Genomic DNA, 19,110 nt, shown 5'->3' on the forward strand with positions numbered 1-19,110 from the left:
CTGTGGGAAAGGCAGGTGGTGGAGCTTCCTGGAGGAAAGTTTCCTGGAACAGGCTGAGTATTTTATGATAAAGCAAAGCTGGTAGAGAAAGAGCATCTTTCTAGAGAAATATTTGTTTGGGATTTTGGGGATTTTTTGGTTGGTTTTTGGGTTTTTTTTGTTCAGTCATGCTGAACAGTATCAGTGTATGGGTATGCTCCTAGAAAACCGACTCGGTAGTACCAGGGCTGACTTCAGACCTAGGCAATGCTGTGGTTTTAGCTGTAAATCAATGCACTGGAAAAGAGCTCAGCCAGGGAGATGCAGGCAGCAAAGCCTGCCTGGCAAGAGGTGCAGCTTTGCCTCTCCTGGCTTCCCTGGCCTTGGAAAGCCCCAGATCCTGGGCTGGTGCAGACGGTGCTGCAGCTGTCCGTGGAGCGGGCTCTCTGCTTCCCGAGGGGACTTTGCCAGCACACGTGGCTGTTCTCTCAGGCCACTGGACACCATTTCCAGACCATGCCCAGCACTTCCTCCAGAGAAGCCTAATGGCTCCATCCACACTGTCACAGCAGTGTCCCTGCTGAAATCTGTGCTCAATCCCTGTGGCAGCAGCAGGCCACAAAATGACAGCTTCATACTGCTGTCCATTTCCTGATAGTCAGATAAATCCACGTCTCTCCTGATAAGAATCAGCTGAAATTTCTGAGGGCTAGAATTCCCCAGGTTTTTTGAGCTGTGTGGGTAACCTATGGCACTGATGTGTTTCATCTCTTGCTGAGCAGGAAGGGTGATTAGTGGAGATTCCTGTGTTGGGGAGGAGTAAGGAGAGGTGACACCAGAGTATGCTGGAAATGGCTCTGTTCACAAACATCCTGTAAAAGGGATGGAATTAACTTTTGACATCTGCAGCAACCTGGGCAGAGCTGCTGTGCTTTCTGTCTATAGCCTTTCTCCCCTCATCTGCACCGCTGGGTCTTTGTGAGACTGAGCCCTGACTGCCCAAGGGGTTTCTGGAGAGGTTCCTGGTGAGGCTGAGCCCTGACTGCCCAGGGGGTTTCTGGAGGGGTTCCTTGTGAGGGTGAGTCCTGATGGCCTGAGGAGTTTCTGGAGAGGTTCCTGGTGAAGGTGAGCCCCAACCCAAGGGGATTTGCAGGGAGCCATCAGCATTCTGTTTTGCATCTCATGCCACCTGGCAGTGAAGGGCATTGTACCTCCATGACAGGTTACAAAGCCTCCCACTCACACCAGTATCCTTTGGACAGTATTCTGGGGATGGATCTGTCTTTGCCCCTCAGCAGTTCCTGCCTTACCCTGTCCCACTGCCCAGGCCCCCAGCACTGGGCCTCTCTCCTGCTGTGTGTCTGTGAAGTTCCAAGCCCACTGTGGCTTGGTGGCTGTCCCAGGGGCCGAGCAGCATGTCTGAACCCAGAGTGCTCTCAGTGCAGACCCTGGGAATGCAGGTGTTGCCTGGTGGGTGCCATGTCCCGGCCACCTGGCAGCACGGTTGGCCAGCGCTGCGCAAACAAAGCCTCCTGCCGTCAGCTAACAAATCAACTGCTGATGGCTCTCAGTGCCTCCAGCAGGAACAGGTCTGGGCACCACGGAAAACACTGATCCTGCCCCAAATAAGATGCAGTGGAGGCAGCTGGTGCAGAGGTTGCTCATGCTCTGTTCATTCAGGCAGAGGGGTTTGCCTGCTGTGCTGGAGCTTTCCTCCTCTCTGAGCACGCTGAGAGCCAAATGTGTGGTCTGAGACTGAGTGTTGTGAGCACAGGGAAAGGAAGATTGGATAGAGGAACCTGCAGGGTCCTGAAAATACAGCATGGACACCATCCCTGCCCCAGGGGCTCAGAGCTGCTGGGGACCTGGGGCAAGCTGCTCTTGCTCCTGTCCACAGCGGAAGACTCTGGAGGATGCTTGTCCCCAGGGAAGGTTTTTACAAGTTTTGGTACCAACACCACTGTCCCTCGTAGCCATCAGTGCAGTAAGGCATCTGTCAGCTGCCTTGCTGGATGCACTCACTGGGAAACACAGCTGGGCACAGCTCAGGGTTTTGGGGGACCCTGCCCAGCACCTCCTGGTCTGTTCCTGGGGTGGGCAGCTGGGAGGTATCCATGGGATTGAGGCAAGCCTGGAAACAGGACAAACATTGGCTTTTGCCTTGGATTTCACTCTTCCTCACACAACACAAGCCTGTTTAAAAAAAGGTGTTGCTGTTGATGAGCTGGGAAATGGCTCATGGAGTCACAGGTGTTTCTCTGGGGTGTGCCATGCCTGCAGGGTGCTGCAGGGTGCTGTGGTGTTGGTGCCAACACACCTCCTGCCCATTGCTCCCGGGTCAGGAGTGCTGGGTTGTGGTAAGTGTTTTAGGCTGGGTGGGTCAGCAGTTCCCTGAAGCACCCAGGCATCTCCCCTCGGTGAAGGATCTGGGTTTGCAGGTGCATCCTTGCGAATGGTATTAAACACCTCAGATCCTTCCATGCAGCTAAGAAGCCTCATTGGGACTATAAATGGTTGAAATAAAATGTCATTTACAGTCCACATAACAAAGGTCTGCCTCTGGCAACATTAATCGTTGAGATGGGACATGCCAAGTGTGGGCTGTCCACACCGGACACTGCCAGGCTTGGTTCTTAGCTGTGCCACTGGATCCATGTGCTGGGCTGCCCCCAGTGCTGATGTGACCATGCTGTTTTCTCCTCAGCAGGCAGCCAGGGACTGAAGCTGGACAAAGATGGGCACAGTGGCAGCAGCAGGAGCCCCACGCCGGCACAGGAGCCCTCCTAGGACATGGTAATTGGGACATTATTTGCAGCAGCCAGGCCCAGCTAAACCACCTGTTCCTCTTTAAAAAGATCCACTGTTTTTAAGCTCTAATAAAGCCCCCTCGCAGCTCTGAAGGCGAGGGCATGCACAGCCCAGCCTGTTCCTGCCTGGCTCTTGTGCTGTACGGCTCTGCTGAGGCTTTTCAGCCTTCCTTAGGGAATGGGGAAGGTGAGTGACAGGGAGGATTTAACCAGAGCAAAGGAGCATGGTTCAGCTGCAGGTTAAACCAGGTTCTGCTTTCTCAGGGTATGGGACCACGGTGTTTTTACTGGCTCATTTCTACAGTTTTTTAGAAGGAAATTACCTATAGTGAATTACCAGTCCAATGACAAATGTGAGGAAAATTATGTACAGTTGGGGATGTCTGAGTTGGGAGGTTTTGGTTTAGTTACACACACACAGAAGAAAATCAGAATTTATTACACAGAATAAATTATATTTTGCATTTGCCCCTGGATCCTTGGAAGTGTCCAAGGCCAGGTTGGATGGGGCTTGGAAAACCTGGGATAGTGGAAGGTGTCCCTGCCCATGGTAAGGGTGGAATAAGATGGGCTTTATTGTGCCCTTCCAACCCAAACTATTCTAGGATTCTGTGATAAAATAAATGTAAAAAATATATTCTTTTTATAGCAGTATATTCAATAGAAATGATTTGTATAAGTAAACTTCAGAATATGTAGGTAATAACACAGATAGTAATAACAGGTAATTTGTAGATAATGTAATAATGTATTACATGTAATATATTACACTATATATAAATGTAATAATCTATTACATGTATTATATCAAAGCATTTATATTATACAATGGATACTAATATATGTCTGTTATATATTGCCACTTAGACAATGCATATTAAATATATTATCTACAGTACATAATATCATCTATGCATTATACATAATTACTGATACATTACTAATGTTGATGTAATGAAACACTCTGATCTGACAGGTTTTGTCAGCTCTGCAGCCAGGATTTGTGTGCTGTGCAGGACAGAGTGTAGGTGTGCACAGCTGGCATATCCACTACACATACATGAGAGTCATGATCTTTTTAGTGCACTAAATACTCCATGATGCACATCATATATGTGCCAAATATTGCATGTTCATTATATCACGTTATATAGAATCCATACATTGCTGATATGATTTATATGATTTTCTTATATACATTTTAAAGAAAAGTATAGTGCATGTATTTGCACACAGTATTACAGTTAGCAAAGAAATGTTACAGTTTTTGTCATGATATGTACATATAGCTGAAATATATTCCAGGGGTGTGTGCATATGTAGATATACACATATAATGTAAAGGGAATATGTTGTATTTATGTAGCCTATAATCCATTTTTGCCTAAAATTATTACCCTTATATTCAATATTTATTGACTATATTAATACACTATTATTATTATTATTATTATTATTATTATTATTATTATTATTATTATTATACATTGTATAATATATAATGCATATCACATTATATATATCTTGCATTATACCTAGATTATACATCATAGATTGCATATATTTTCCTTGATGTAATAATATTGTATCTGTGTGTATTTAATGCCTATAATATATATTCTAGCTAATAGAAACATATAGACATTAATAACATCTAACATTAGATATATATTTTGAAATACTGTAGCATACAATATATAGAACATAGGATGAGATCCCTAATATATATTCTGTAGTTAAAGAGTGCATATTAATGGGTGTAGGAATAAGATAATACCTATACAAATGTTTGTAAAAAATGTTAGGCATCCTTCTAAAGCTGAAGGAAGGTATAATTAGAGGGGATATTGAGAGGAAATTCTTGGCTGTGAGGATGGTGAGGCCCTGGCACAGGGTGCACAGAGAAGCTGTGGCTGCCCCTGGATCCCTGGAAGTGTTCCAAGGCAGGTTGAACAAGATTTGGAGCAACTTGGGATAGTGGGAAGTGTCCCTCCCCTTGGTAAGGGTGGAATGAGATGAACTTAAGCTCCTTTCCAACACAATCCGATCTGGGACTTCATGGTAAGTATAAACTAGCCTTTAAGCTTATTTATATATATTATATATATATTATTTAATTTAGTATATTATTTTAATGCCATTTTTGCAGCTGCTGCCATCGGTGCAGAGCTGGGGATGCCTTGGGCCCAAGTTCCTGCCCCATGCTGGGCTGGCTCTGCCAGTGCTGCTGCAGCCCCTTGGCTGTGGCAGTGTCCTGCCTGTGTCCCCTGTGCCCCAGCCCCCCTGGGTGCCAGTGCCAGGCTGTGCAGTGTCCTGCCTGTGTCCCCAGTGCCCCCAGCCCCCCTGGGTGCCAGTGCCAGGCTGTGCAGAGCCATATGCCCTCCAGCCAGAGCCTGCCCTGGCCTGGCTGCTGCCAGGGTGCCAGCCCTGGTGAGGGGTGCCAGCACTGCCCCTGAGTGCACAGAGCAGCAGCCCCAGCCTGCTCTCCACTCCAAGGGTGGTGTTGCTGGGCCTGGGATCCTCCTTGGGACACGTAGGTGGGAGCTGGGTTCCCAGCAGCTTGATAGTGTGGGCAGTTACTGCTGCAAAGGGAGCTTTATCTGGAGCTAGCTGGATTCACTCTCCATTTCTGCTTTGAGCACCTGAAAGCAATTCAGGAGAGGACTTTGCTGTGGCTCTTCAGCAAAAGAAGGGAACTTTCCTTTGTCTTTTCAGACATTGTAATGGCTGAGTGCAGCCCCCTGCATTTGCTTAAGGAATGTTACTGTAGAGTACACCACTAAAAACGTCTTGTTTTTAACGTGGGGGGTTGGGTCATGAGACATTGCAGGGAAGCAGGTTATGGACAGTGGCTTCTGGGTGCCCCAAAAGTCTCTCTGTGCTTGGCACCGTGGGCAGTGCTGGGCTGGCAGGAGGTGCCACCCTGCAGGGTGGCAGAGGGCACTGCTGCCATGTGGGACCTGCAGGGCACGAGCGTGGGTGCCCCTGTGCCAGTCACAGCGTGGTGTGAACTCCTCAAGAGCACTCCGGTCTGGGAGCACCCCTGCCTGCTGCACACCTGGCAGCTGTTCCTGCAGAGAGGGACAGAACCGCGTCCAGCAGGGACTGTCCCTGTCCCTGTGAGCCAGCCTGCACACCCATGGCACCCACAGCACCACCAGTGTCATCGAGTTCCAGCCCCAGCACCTCCCACCGCCGCCACACACACCACAGGTACTGCCTTTTATTGCTCTGGGGAGAAATTTATTGTGAGCAAAGATTTATTCACTTTGTGAGGGGGAACAGAGTGGCTTTGTCATCCAGTTCAGGGTGCAAAACCACAGCGGAGTTTGTACAAATTAACAGTTTTTTGACATCAGGAAAACATGATTTTCATTGATGTCTTAATTCTTCCCTGAATTAGAGGTACATATTGCTCTAAGGAGAAAGGGCTCCTTACTCAGAAGGATGCCTTTGAAATTGTTTCAGACCAGCTATTAGATAACTAAGTGCCAGACAGCCTTGCCTGTCCGGCCCTGAATGTAAAATAAATTAAAATACATGTTTTATTTTCTAGGTTCCTTCACTGACAGAAAATCAACAGAAAGCAAAACCCAACTGTGGGTTGAGGCAGAAAATCAAACCAGTTGTCCAAGCCCTCAGTGACAGAGGCTCCTCCCAGCAGCTGCACCAGGTGAGTTCCTGTTGGGCACTGAGGCTGAGCTGCTGCCCCTTGGGCACACTGGCATCACTGGCCATGGCTGGAATGTGCCCCACAGGCACAGGTGGCCTCTGGCCAGGTGCTGGCACTCAGACGGTCAGACAGACAGATGGCTGTAACACCAAGTGTAAGTGCAAAAACAGATGGGGGCCCAACGGCACATTTCCTAAAAACACAATCCCTTTGCTTAAAGCAGCTCCCATTCTGCTGGGAGGTGTGCATGTGTGTGTGTGTGCCCAGGAGCAACCAGCAGCAGGACAGGGCTCTGTAGCTGCTGCATCTCAGATTTCTGTTACTTTAAAATACCTGGGATTGAACTATAACAATTTTCACCCCATCAGCCTATGACACGTGTAAACCAAAACAGATCAGCTACTGCCAACAGGAGCTCTGCCCACTACAGCAGGTGCCAGGAGGGCACACAGAGTCCTCAGAAGCCTTCAGCTGTGTTGTACTCTGGCTGGAGACAGGTCACAGCCTGCTGGGACAAGGTGAGGAGGTTACCCACTTGTTCACACTGTGCTGGGAAGGGCTCATGGCAGGAGTGTGGCTTTTGTTCTTCTAAAAGGGATTTGCTTATTTTTGTTTCTCTAGGGAGCAGTTCCAGTGCACAGCCATTGCACACAGCACAGAAAGGCCATGGCACTCCCACAGTGGGACAGCACCAACCAGAGAGCTCCTCCTCAACGACCTGTGCTCCAGCAGGGAACATCTACCTGGCCAGTCACAGGAAAGCCTCTCCTTAGAAGAAATTCCCTAATGCACAGGTTAGTGCTGCCTGGAATGACTAAAGCAATGCTCTAAGGGTACATTAAATAACTACTTTCAGTGCTAGTTCACCTCTGGCTGCAGCACCTGCACCCAGGGGCTTGGGGCCCTTGCTCACCTGGTGCCAGTGCAGTGGTGATGGTGACACAGGTGACATCCAGTCCCCAGCCATGTCTGACCAGACTGGGGAAGGGCCATTTCACAGAGCAAACCCCTCACCCAGCCCCTTCAAGATGTATTCACCCAGACTGCCCGTTCTGATCTGTGCTCAGGTGCTGTGGGCTGCTCCAGCCACAGCTCTGTTGTCCAGGGTCTCAGGTGGACACTTCAGGTGGACACCTCAGGTGGACACCTTGCTGAGGGTGCTGGCAGAGCTTCCCAGAGACCCTGCTCCTGGAGGCACGTGGCAGCAGGGGCAGCTCCACCAGCTCGACGCCAGCGAGGTCGGCGCTTGCACTTGTGGTGAGGCAGCCTGGAAAACAGAGCAGACATGGAAAACCCAGTCAGGAAAAACAGCTGTGTCCTCAGAATAACTGTGTGGCACAGCTCAGCCCCTCCCCTGGGATCACTCAGGTGAACTTGACCTCCAGAGGAGGAATTTGCTGTAGGCAGCTGAAGAACTGCCATGCTATGCTTCCCAGAGAAAGCAGGGATTTCTCTTTGCCAGCTCCCAGAAGTGAGGAGCCCTGAGAGGCCATGGGTGTCCAGGTGAGCACTGAGCCCCCCAGCATCACCCCCTTTTGGTCTGCACAGCCCCCAGTGGCTCTCAGGGCCCCACAGCTCCATGGGAGGGAGGTGGGAAGCTCCTATCCTCCACACTTGAAGCTCCAACATAAAATAGTTCTGTGTGGGTGACACAAAACTGTTGCTGTGTGTCATTAAACTGTTCTTGTCTGTTTGGACTGTTACAGAGAGCTGGAAACAAGCATTCCCAGCATGAGGGCTGGCACAGAATTCTCCCTGGAAGGTGCCTTAACCTTTGGAAAAATTCTAGAGAATCACAATTTCTTCCACTACGTAACAGGTACCCTTGTTACTGGTGCTCATGGTCACCACTGGGGAAGGGTCTTGGGGGGCTGTGGGTATGGGGGGTTATGCTTTGTTGTTGAGTGGAGTCACCTGTTGGTTATTCCCTAGAGGCCAGGCTGGCTGAGGGGGAACAGGCGAGCACATGGTCATTAAATTAGGCACTAATGACCAAATCCAGGTGCAGCTTCTGTGAGGGACACACCCTGCCCTGCTCCTGAGGGCTCGACCTGTCCCAAGGCATTTCTCAGGGGAACAGTGTTTTTTAAACCACGTTACAATTCTCTCCCGAAGTGTAAACACAAGTTTTTTATTACACGTAGGAGGGAGGAACAGCCTTGGAACCAGGCAGGGAGAGCAGAGGAATGTTCTGAACTCTCTCTGAAGGCTGGCACCATTGGCACCCCCTCTGAACCTCTGAGGGATGGTTGTGTTTTGAAGCATAGACCCACTTCCAGTGCAGCAACTGACTCCATTCTCAGCTGTGCCTGGACAGGCCACAGCTCTTCATCCTCCCTTCACCTTCCTAGCCCAGGTAAATCTCAAATGTGTGCAAAATGCCCCAAAATGCAGCAGGGCCTTGGCTGAGCTGGCCCTCGGGTACAGGTGAGCAGGGCACTGTGCTTGCAGGACAGGTGGGGACATGGCCACAGGTCAGTGTGGCAGCAGGATGAGCCCTCAGCTGCTGCCTGAGGACAAAGACACCCTGGCTCTGGGCTGCACTTCCAGGGTGAGATGTAACCTGTGCTTGTGCTTGAGCAGCTCTGGGTGTTTGAGTGACTGAAAGCAGGAGTGGAACAGCAGCAGCACAGCCCGAAGTGTGAACCCCCTCAGCCTGCCTGCAGCCCTGCGTTTGCATCTCAAAGACAGCCTTTACTTACCAGATTGGTTCTTTGAGAAAACTGACTGAGGGGAAATAGCACATTTTAAAAAGGTGGAAAGTGTGACTTAGCCTGTAAAGGCATTTTCTGTGAAAAATGGAGAGCTGTCAACTTTGGATTAAAACAAAACCTGTGGTGCTATTGGCTGGGGAGAAAAGCGTGGGGGAGGGAAGGGCTTCGAGGGAGGTGTTGTGCTTGACATTCCTGCAGTGAGGCAGAATGGCAGATGGTCAAAATAATAGTTTTCTCCAAATGGACAAGCTGAAGCAGCTTAGAAGTAAAAAATAATTACCAGGCACATATCGTGGGACGTATTACTGCGTGTGGCTCACGGGAGGCACTACCTGGCACATAGAGTTTGTACTGTTCACAGATCATGAGATGGCATTACTGTACACATATTGTGGGCATTAATGTACAGGAGGTATTACTGTGGTGTTTGTAGGAGGCAGAACTGCACGCAGAGTTTGGGAGGTACGAGGTGAACACAGAGCATGGGAGGCTGAGCAGAGGAGGTGTGAGCTGAGCATGGAGCAGAGGCAGCAAGGGAGGAGGAGGGCAAGGAGAGCTGTTCCTGATGAACCACAGCAGAGGGGCCTGCGGGAAGCATTGCTCTTACCTGTGGCTGTTACTGTACCGAGAGCATTAACACTCTAATCTAAAGGGAGAGAACAAAACCACATCAGTGCAGGACCAAAGTGGGGAAACAAAACCATGTCAGTGCAGGACCAAAGGGGAAAAACAAAACCATGTCAGTGCAGGACCAACGAGGGGAACAGAACCATGTCACTGCAGGACCAGCACCCTGTGACTGCTGTGGTTGCATCAACCTGACACAGCACACCCCATTAAAGGCAGGAAGGGGAGCTCCCCTCAGGGACCTGCAGAAACACACCCCCATGCACTTTCTCCTGGGGTCTGAGGACTGAAACAACCAAGGGAGGGAAAGCTGGCAAAAATTGGAATGAATATTCATTGTGCTTCATCTTCTGTCAAACCTGCTGCTGTGCGATGGCGGTGTGCAGCTCCTTCATGCCTCAGCTCCACGTTCAGCACTGTTGCTGGTCACACCATTTAAAACTGACTAAAATTTGAGGCTTCATGGAGACCTAGATATCTGTGACACTATAGCCAGGTTAAAACTCCAGGAATTGAGCAGTGTAGCCATCCTGGTGCCAGAAGAGCAAGTCCTTGAATGCATAAAACCTGTCCATGAGCAGTCACACACCTGCACTAAGACACACACACACAGTGGAGGGCCTCTCACAGGTGAGGCTGCTTAGAGAGCATTAAGCTTTTAAAATACATTTCTTGCAGGAGGGATTAAAAACAATTAAAATATAGATGATGGCATTATAAATGCAAGGTTACCTTGCAGGAAGCCAGAGAGAGATGGTGTATTGCATCTTAAATCCAGTTTACAGAATAAACCTGGTTCCTTCCCCAGGGCATGTGCCCTAGGAATGGCATTTTAGCCACTGCTCATGAAGCAGCAGAACACCCCTGAAAGCAAGGGTGGGTAAGACCATGACCTGTAAGGATGCTGAAGACTGGTACTTGAGAAGAACCATGAAGTTTTCACATGGGCTGTGAACTGTTCCAATCCCCTATTAACCTTTCAGCCAGGACAGGTCTGTGGAAATCTTTGTTTTCCTTCCTAGTAAATGCAAAGATAATAAAATTCCCGAGAGAATCCTTGTCATAACTCTGCACAGCGTTCTGCTTCCAACTCCCCAAGACAGGTTCCAAGTACACTGTAAGCAGCATCCTGAGCCTGTGTAGAAAAACCCATGGATAACTGAAACTGGGTTAAAGCTACACACTTCCTCCAGTGCCCTGGAAAGCTGTAAGTGACACAGTAAAGAGAATCTGACACTACAGGTTAATAACTGGGGAAGAATGGGCCCTAAAACAGCACCCACAGCTCCCAGCTCAGGTGGGAGTGCCTGGCACCTCTGTGGGCCTCCAGGGTTTGAGCACCTCGGAAATAAGCCTGAAATGTACACATTGAACTTTAATTACTCTCAAATTGGAGCAGCTGCTGATTAGTTTTGCAAGGCTCAGCCTCAGGCAGAGGGATCCCAAGTGCTGGGGGCTATGTGGGTGTCACAGGTGGGGCAGCCCAAGCCCTGCAGGACAGCTCTGCCCCATTTCTGCTCTGCCTCTGCTGCAGGTCTCTGCCAGAGCCTCAGTGCAGAGGGAAATGCAAAGGGGCCACATTGCCTGGAGCCTTCTGCGAGCTGACAGCTCGAGCAGCTGGAGCTGTCACTGGGCAGAAGAGACGGCCCATCAAGCTCATATTTCTGCCCATCCCAGCACTGATTGCTGGGATAAACCCTCCCTCAGCACCTCCTCTCCTGGAGAGCGAAGCTGGGGGAGCACCCTGTGAGCCAATTAATTACATGGGAAAGGCAGGGGGCCAGGCTGAGAACCCTGATGCGGCTCTCACGCCCCCCTGCACTGTTGGAGATCCCGAGGGGAGCATCAGGCTGGAGGGGGAAGCAGTCCCAGCACCTGCCCAGCCTCGGGGGATGAGTTCAGACTGCCCACCCTCAGTGGGGGCACAAGGGACAGCCCCAGCACACTGGGCAGGCAGCCACTTCCTTGGGGCTCTGCAGGGATCTGGGCTCCTGGGCACACCCTTCATCAATCAGCCACAGGAAACTGGAGGGGGACAGAGCTGCTGCCCCAACACTTGGTGGCACCTGTGACCCTGCCCTGCTTAATGCCAGACCATTCCTGGCCCTCACGGGGACACTAAGGCAGGAAAATTATGGGAGAGCACTGATAAGCAAGAGCACACAGGCAAGGAGCAGCTCCCACCTCTGCTGGTGCACTGCAGGAACTTCCCAAGGGCAGCCCAGCTGTGGCAGGCTCCACTCTGCTGAGGATGAGGAACTACCTGGACTGAACAGATGGGGAAGCCACAGACAGGTCCCTGTGCCCCACAGGAAAGGAGGAAGAAGAGAAAGCCCTTGAGTCCTGCCTCCTGTGGTAACTGTCCTGGCTCCTCTGCTCCACTTCCCTCAGCTTTTCCTCTTTGTTCACTGCCTGGACAACCTGCACCACCATGGCAGCACCAACACTGCACAGTGTCCCACCTCAGCCATGCTCCATGCTAGCAACAATTCCCTGTTCTGCCGGGAACCAGGACAGTCAGGAATTTCCTAAATCCCATATATTAGAAACAAATTTTTCTGTTTCAGGCAAGGCTGACACACGGATTAAACCCAACCCCTGGCACACTGCACATGCTCTGATACCAGGACACAGCTACTCGGTTTCAGATGTGTATGTTCTTAAAATTCCCAGGAAAATAGGCAAAAATCCTACATATCTATATATATGTGTGTGTGTATATGTATATATATATATACACACACAGGACATGGACACAGATCTGACAAAACACCTACAGAGCTTCAAGGAAAAAGACAAAATAACAAAAATCCCAAAGTAGTATAAAAACCCCAGAAAAACCAAATTAAAGCAAAATGAATCCTTAGCTCAGTTACTGTTACTAAAAGCATCAGTCCTGTTTAAAACAAGAATTACTCTCTGGGTTTGGTTTTGTTTCTGTCAAAAATCTATTTTAAATCTGCATGTCCAATTCAAATAATCCTTTTGCTTTAAAGTAGGAAAGATAAAGCTCAGCACTGAACAAAAAGTGGTTTAAAATAAGCCAGATCTTGTTTGCTGTACATTCAAATATTTTCTACAAGAACTTTATGCATGCAAAAGTCCAGAGACAAAAGGAAAGCATGTGTCACCTTTGCAACAAAAAGGCTGCAAAATCTCGGTTTTATGTAAATCAGCAGGCACAGCTCCCGGGGCTTTAAAACCAGGGAATGCTGAAAACCTCAATAGTTCCTCGACTCAAGTGTTGCGCTTGGGCAATGCCATAATATTCATTTAAGAATCCATTTATCAACAGATACCACATGTCCAAGTTTTCCAGCACAGCTCTTCTGATGATCTACTGAAAAGGATTCTTTAAAAACATTAAGCTGGAGAATCCAAGATGCTTTCTCTGCCCATTCCACACTACCATTAGCAACTAAAAAAGCCAAGATTTACACTATATCCTCCCTGATAACGCTGAGCATTGTGCTTTATTTTCCAAGTCATTAGCATGCACAAGAATGACCTCATGGTGAACAGATGCACTTGGATATGGCAGTGATTAGATCAGTCCTCTCAGCAGTCAAGTGTGCCCGTTGCCATTAACCCCTGAGGCGCCGGCGGCGGCAGCGCTCCGCTAGGGGGTTCCCTGGAACGCAGGGACCGGCCCTGGCCAGCACAAACCCCTCGCACAGGATCCTCTGTGACTGCAGAGTTCTCCTGGAATACACTTCCAAAGGTTCACACCCTGCTTCTGCCTGCTGATCTTACACTAAAGCACACCAAAGCCCCAAGGAGCCACTGAGGCAGATGAAGTCGAGGTGCTGCTCTGCCCACTTCAGCTTCACCAATTTTTTTAAAGAACACACAAGTATTTTGTGGAATAATTATTTCTGGTTTTGGCTGAGAGAGCAAGAGCAGCAGCTTAAAGCCTGTCCACTAAAAGAAGAGAAATCTGCAGAGGGAAAGAATGAGAATAATTCAATAGTGTTGGATTATGGAGGATTTCCTGGGCTGCCTCTCAAACCCTGCCTAATTAAAATACAGCATGTAATGCACCAGTTTAACAACAAAGGGCCGTATTCCCAGCTTTTGTTCCTAATCTGCACATCCCCTGCATGAGTTTGGGGATGGCCATTCTGCCTATGAGGCTGAAGGTATCAGGGCTATCTGCAATCCACACAGGGAGTATAAGGCTCTGCTCCACAAAACAGCAAAGGACATCAGCTGGACTATTTTCCTGCAGAAAATGCAGCACCTGCAAGACTGGTGACAGGGAGACTAAGCCAGGGCAGGAAAACCACATCCCACATGAGTCGGGATGCATCCCCAGAGGCAGCATCAGAAACACAAAAACATCCAGTTCCAAGAATTATCTCAGAATTATCAAATATAGTCAGCGAGACCCCAGTATGTCACTGAGAGCTGAGTTTGATTTCTCCCTGTGCTGGGGTAACTCCTGAGAACACTGCACTGGGATAAGCAGCACCCTGACTCCCTGACCCTCTCTGCTGCACACATGCATTTGCAGCACTGACAGCATCACACCTGAAGGGCATTACAAGAATCAGGTCAGATGAGAATTAATCTTAAATTTACCTGAGCAGTTTATGCTCAGCAGAGTCAGCAGTACCAGCTGGCTTGTACTGCCACCTGTGCCAGCACCATGCATCCCACAGAATCATCAAGGCTGGAAGAGATCAACAAGTCCAGTGGCCAACCCAGCACCACCATCATCATCCCAAGATCATCTCCTGACACTTCCAGATACGAGGAACCCAGTGCCTCCCTGGGCAGCCTGTGCCCGTGCCTGACCACTCCTTCAGGGAAAGGTGCTTCTTTTTATTAACTGCTCCCTGACTCCTTTTTTCTGTTTCAGAATAGAAAAATGCCCCCTGCATTCCTAAGTGGCAGACAGGTGATTCCTGCAGGTGCAGGAGAGGTGGATCTATGCCTGGAGCAGGCCTGGCTGGGGAACAGTGGAGCTGCTGGGACTGCATCCAGCCTCCCTGCTGACTGCTGAGGGGCATCTGATGGAAAACACATCCCCATGGCCACAGCTGACACTGCCCCTGCTCATCACTGGCTAAATATGCAGGAGAATCAGCAGGTAATGTGAGGAGACTCTCTGAAGCGGAGATTCTGACACCAGAAGTCATGGCCAGCCTCCAGTTCATGAGCGGGAAATTAATTCTGAGGTTCACAGGTCTGAAAATTGGGACCTGACTGGGGGAGGCTTTGCACTTTAAAGCAATTAAAATAATTAAATCATACCCGGGTACTCCTGATTTAACAGTGTTCTGAAATCCTGAGCTACTGGGAAACAGTTTAAATGTGTTTGGCACACACAGCTTATCCTTCAGAAAGTGGGGCTGGGGAGGGGTCTGCCCTGTCAAACCACATGTGACACAACACCATGTGCTAAGAACAACATGAAAATGAATCACAGCTATGCACAGAGCAAAAACAAATCACTATATCTACATTTCTATTTGCTGATACGTCGACAGATAAACGATTCAAGTGCTAACAACCAGCCCTGGGCACGAGCTGCGCTCCTATTGAAATGGGCGATTTTTTTGTCTCAGACTTTTGGCAGGGTGTATAAAAGAATTTAATGCACAGCTGTTCTACTTTTTAATGTAGGAAACATTAATCAAAGCTTTAAGTTATAAGCTTTCCTAGCGTTGTTTAGTATTCCAGTTCAGCAGAGATCAATAGATCCATCCCATGTTCCCTGACGCCTCTCCAGGACGAGGAGGTGCGATTATGTAAATGGCCCCGGCTTCCTCCCCCCTCCTGCCAGTGCTTATCTCCAAAGCCTTCTGCCTGCTGCTCCTGGCCACCACTGCCCGGCCAGCATAGGCCTCTTATCTCCTCACAAAGCTCCAAGCACGCCAGGATTGGAGCCAGCAACGCCAGACAATGCTGCACGGCTGGTTTTATTCCTAAGTGATTTATGTGAGCAAATTTAATTTCTTCCTTCAGTGTTTCAGTTTAGATGGAAGATATCTGCTAACAAGTCAGGCTAAAGAGAAATAGAGCAGATGTCCTGCAACGTTTATACAGGTTGGAAATAATCTATTCAGCAATCCAAAAGAGAAGCAGGGAATGAGGAGAAAGTGCCAGTGTCACCCTAGGAGTGTCAACGACAGATTAAGGAATCTTTGTTAGAGAGTCCAGCACATGGTGACCAGATACATGCTGGGTGCTGGAAAAAAACGCATTTTGAAGGCACCAGAAATGTACACTTCAGAGCCAAAGCTCCCTTTCAGGAGAGGTTCACTTAAACTTAATCAAACCAGCTGGACAGCGACAGCACACTGCACACTAACGTAACCCTCCACAAGGCACACGAGGAGTAAATTCCCCGAGTTGGGCACGCTGCTGTCACCTCTCAGCAGGCAGATGAGTGATGAGCACCGATGTGCATGCACACCCCCTCACACCCACACCCCATCACAAGCCCTGCTGCAGAGGCTCCAGGCCAGGTGCTGCAGGGCAGCCCGCAGAGCACCCCGTGCCTGCATCCCGCACGCTGCCGCGATTCCCCAACAGCACCAATCCTGCGCTTCTTGTGCATTAATCCCTGACCCTGGTAGCTCAGCAGCATAATCCCCATTTAGCATTAACAGCAGCTTCCCCTGCGAGGAACTATTTCTGATAAGTGAGCCCCAATTCAGGCCTCACTTCTGAACAACATATTCCCAGCTCAGCAAGAACCCGGAGTCCTGAATGAGCCCGAGCCCATCACTGCGAGAAAGTTCATTAACCTTGCTGGAGTTGGAGGTTAACAGGATAGCTGAAGAAAGGAGCAGTGTGAATAGCTCTGATGCAAAACAAATTAAAATGAATGTCATCATTCCTTTTGATATTCATTAGTTGATTCAGGGGAAGAATAGTCGTCTTAAATTTGCAAGCATTTATCTACAAAAAACAGGTGTACATCTGCTGCTCAAGTGCTTCTTTGGGCTACAGAGAAGAAGAATAATGCACAGAACTCACCAGTTCCACCGAGGGAGTAGCTGGGAGAGGGAGAGAAGACCTGAGCAGCAAAATCCTCAAACGTCATCACTTCTTTATGGTTCTGGATGATGGCCTCGAGGTACAGAGCTCTCTCCTCGTAGCTGCGATGCCCCGTTAAGGAAAGGTGTGTGCAGAGCTCAAGGCTGTCCCACGGCATCCCTGAGCACCAGCCCCCAGCCCCACATCCACACTGACCAGGCTGGAATGGGCAGGGAGCCAGACCAGAACTGCCCAGTGATTCTGAATGGGAGCAACAAGCAGGGGATACATTCAGGGCTGGAAATTCAGGATAACACCGCTTGAGCTTCCTGACTGGGAGCTGCCGAGTACAGGAGCAAAGCCCCAGATCAAAACCCTCCACCACAGACAGGCTGTGGCACTATGGGAAGCTCCTGGCACTCAATATTCCTGTTCCAATGACCAGAAAAGTAACTAGATTGGAGAAAAAAATGCTACAGGACAAGAGGGATAACACCCCCCCTCCCCCCACATTCATTTGATCACTGGACTTCTTGGAAGAAATTAAGCACAATAAACCAATTCCAAAAGCGTGACGGTTGTATTTAGGGCAGGTGCTAGAAGGTGCAACCTTATGTATCCCAAATAAATGATGCACAGTGGACAAACCCAGCCCACAACTTGCATGCATTATGGCCTGAATAATGCAGACAACAAAGCGAGCTAACATCGAGACTATTGCCTTTTAATTAAAACTCGGCAACCTGGAACACACAGCATTCAAATGTGTAATCAAAAACCAGTCACCAATAAAACTTACAAGCGTAACAAGCTGAAGCAACTTTCCAGCTGTCTTAATAGGACCCCTGCTTGCGGCAGCCTTTCACAGCGGAGAAAGCAAATCTTCCCCTTTTGTGTGCAGCTTCTGTCTGCTCAGAAGGTGAATCATACACTTCCAATAACAGGATAACGCCTGGGACAAACCCACAATGGGCTGGAGAGCCTCATGTATGACTTTATGAATTAGGGCTCGCAGGAGCCAGGATGACATCTCATTCTCCGTTTCCTCAGTGAAAACAAAAGTTTTCAGCGCCTCATTGTGTTTCTGTTATGGGGAAATGCACTCGAGCTCCGCAAGGCTGTTCGGTGGGAGCAAAGGCCAAGCTGAATTTAGAAATTAGGAGCAGGAGAATAACACCAGTGACAACAGAATGCAGGTGAGGGTATTTAGAATTGAAAAGCATTACTAATTAATATTGAAGTGCCATTTGTGACTTGCAGTACATTAACAAAACCACTCTGAAACACTATTAAAAAAAAAAATCAGAGAAAAGCAGTGCTTTAAACCAGGAGACAGTGGTCTAGTGGCGACCTCGAAGGGAATAAGCAAAGCACTTTCTCATTGCACGGCGAGTTCCTGCAGGCGTGGTGGCAACAAAGGGAAGAGAAAGAAAGGAAGAATTTTGCATTTAACGCTCGCAGAGGACGATTGATATGTGATAAATCTTCTTATAAACTTCCCGTGGAAGCCTAAAGAAAGAAAATCAATAGCCAGCATTTCAGCGTTTGCACCTGCTGACAGCGTTATTTGCTCAGTTTTCCTGCCTCGCCCGAAGCCGGGGAGAGAAGGCATTCCTGACAGCGCCAGCCCGCAGCGTGCGGGGCTGCCTCCCCTTTATGGGCTGAACTCCTGATGACTCTTGTTAATGAATAGGCTGCCAAACTTCCTCGGAGAGGAGGCACACGCCTGGGCCCAATTCTAAAGGGACTGATGGATGCCATTCACTCCTCATTATGGAGATGCTGATTCCTCGGCGCTGGGCTGTTGCCAGGGCCGTGCGGAGCCGCGGCTGCGGGCGGGCGGGCGCTGTCCGGGGGTGTCGGGCCCGTCTGGCAGCGGCCCCTGTGACACGGAGCTGGCACGTGCTGCCGCAACGGGAGCGGAGCCGGCCGTGACAAATCGCTGAAAGGGCTCGGCGACACCGGGGGACAGCGGCCACCTGAGCCTGCGGCCGGCCGGCAGCGCTCGATTCATCGCTCGGCCCCAGCCGGGGATGCTCCCAACCAGGAAAAGGCTCTGCCTGATAATGCCCTGCTGGGTCCCGAACGGCTCGGCACAGCTCACATTGCTGCCTGCTTCAGATAAACGCTGCACGGAAACGCCGCCCAGGTTTGCTCTGCACCTGGTAAAATCCTATTGATGAGCTGGAGGATGCTGCTCGCCACACAAAAGACTGGGAAAAACCGCCTGGACAAACAGCTGAGCAGCTACGGGAGAGGCAGCTGAGGAAGGACACTCCAAGATGGGGAGAGCCCCGCAGATCCACCAGTGCTTTGGAGGCAC

At 49.5% G+C, this 19,110-nt stretch overlaps 2 protein-coding genes across 8 annotated transcripts in view; one reads left to right on the forward strand and one right to left on the reverse strand.

Annotated features, from left to right (window-relative positions):
• Positions 1 to 15,016, forward strand: part of CFAP61 (cilia and flagella associated protein 61) — a 102,233-nt gene extending 87,217 nt beyond the window's left edge. The window contains exons 27-32 of one of the 6 annotated variants that reach the window (XR_010439667.1): positions 2,684 to 2,772; positions 6,343 to 6,459; positions 6,828 to 6,977; positions 7,055 to 7,253; positions 8,166 to 8,278; positions 14,662 to 15,016. Coding sequence is in view for 3 of the 6 variants with exons in the window: in XM_064709625.1 (XP_064565695.1) it covers positions 2,684 to 2,766 (83 nt within the window). In the remaining 3 variants the exon portion in view is untranslated. Of the gene's footprint in view, positions 1 to 2,683; positions 3,290 to 6,342; positions 6,460 to 6,827; positions 6,978 to 7,054; positions 7,254 to 8,165; positions 8,279 to 14,661 lie in introns of those variants that run through there. The other 5 variants (XR_010439668.1, XR_010439669.1, XM_064709625.1 and 2 more) reach the window with 5 other exon arrangements.
• The window catches only part of RALGAPA2 (Ral GTPase activating protein catalytic subunit alpha 2), a 95,958-nt gene continuing 84,476 nt past the window's right edge, over positions 7,629 to 19,110 (reverse strand). For both annotated transcript variants that reach the window (XM_064709623.1, XM_064709622.1), the window contains 3 exons: positions 16,788 to 16,909; positions 9,781 to 9,819; positions 7,629 to 7,726 (listed from right to left, as the gene is read on the reverse strand). In XM_064709623.1, coding sequence (XP_064565693.1) covers positions 9,815 to 9,819; positions 16,788 to 16,909 — 127 coding nt within the window. In that variant the 3' untranslated portion in view covers positions 7,629 to 7,726; positions 9,781 to 9,814. The remainder of the gene's footprint in view (positions 7,727 to 9,780; positions 9,820 to 16,787; positions 16,910 to 19,110) is intronic.

Source organism: Zonotrichia leucophrys, chromosome 3 (assembly GCF_028769735.1).
Source record: "Zonotrichia leucophrys gambelii isolate GWCS_2022_RI chromosome 3, RI_Zleu_2.0, whole genome shotgun sequence".
Lineage (NCBI taxonomy): Eukaryota > Metazoa > Chordata > Aves > Passeriformes > Passerellidae > Zonotrichia > Zonotrichia leucophrys.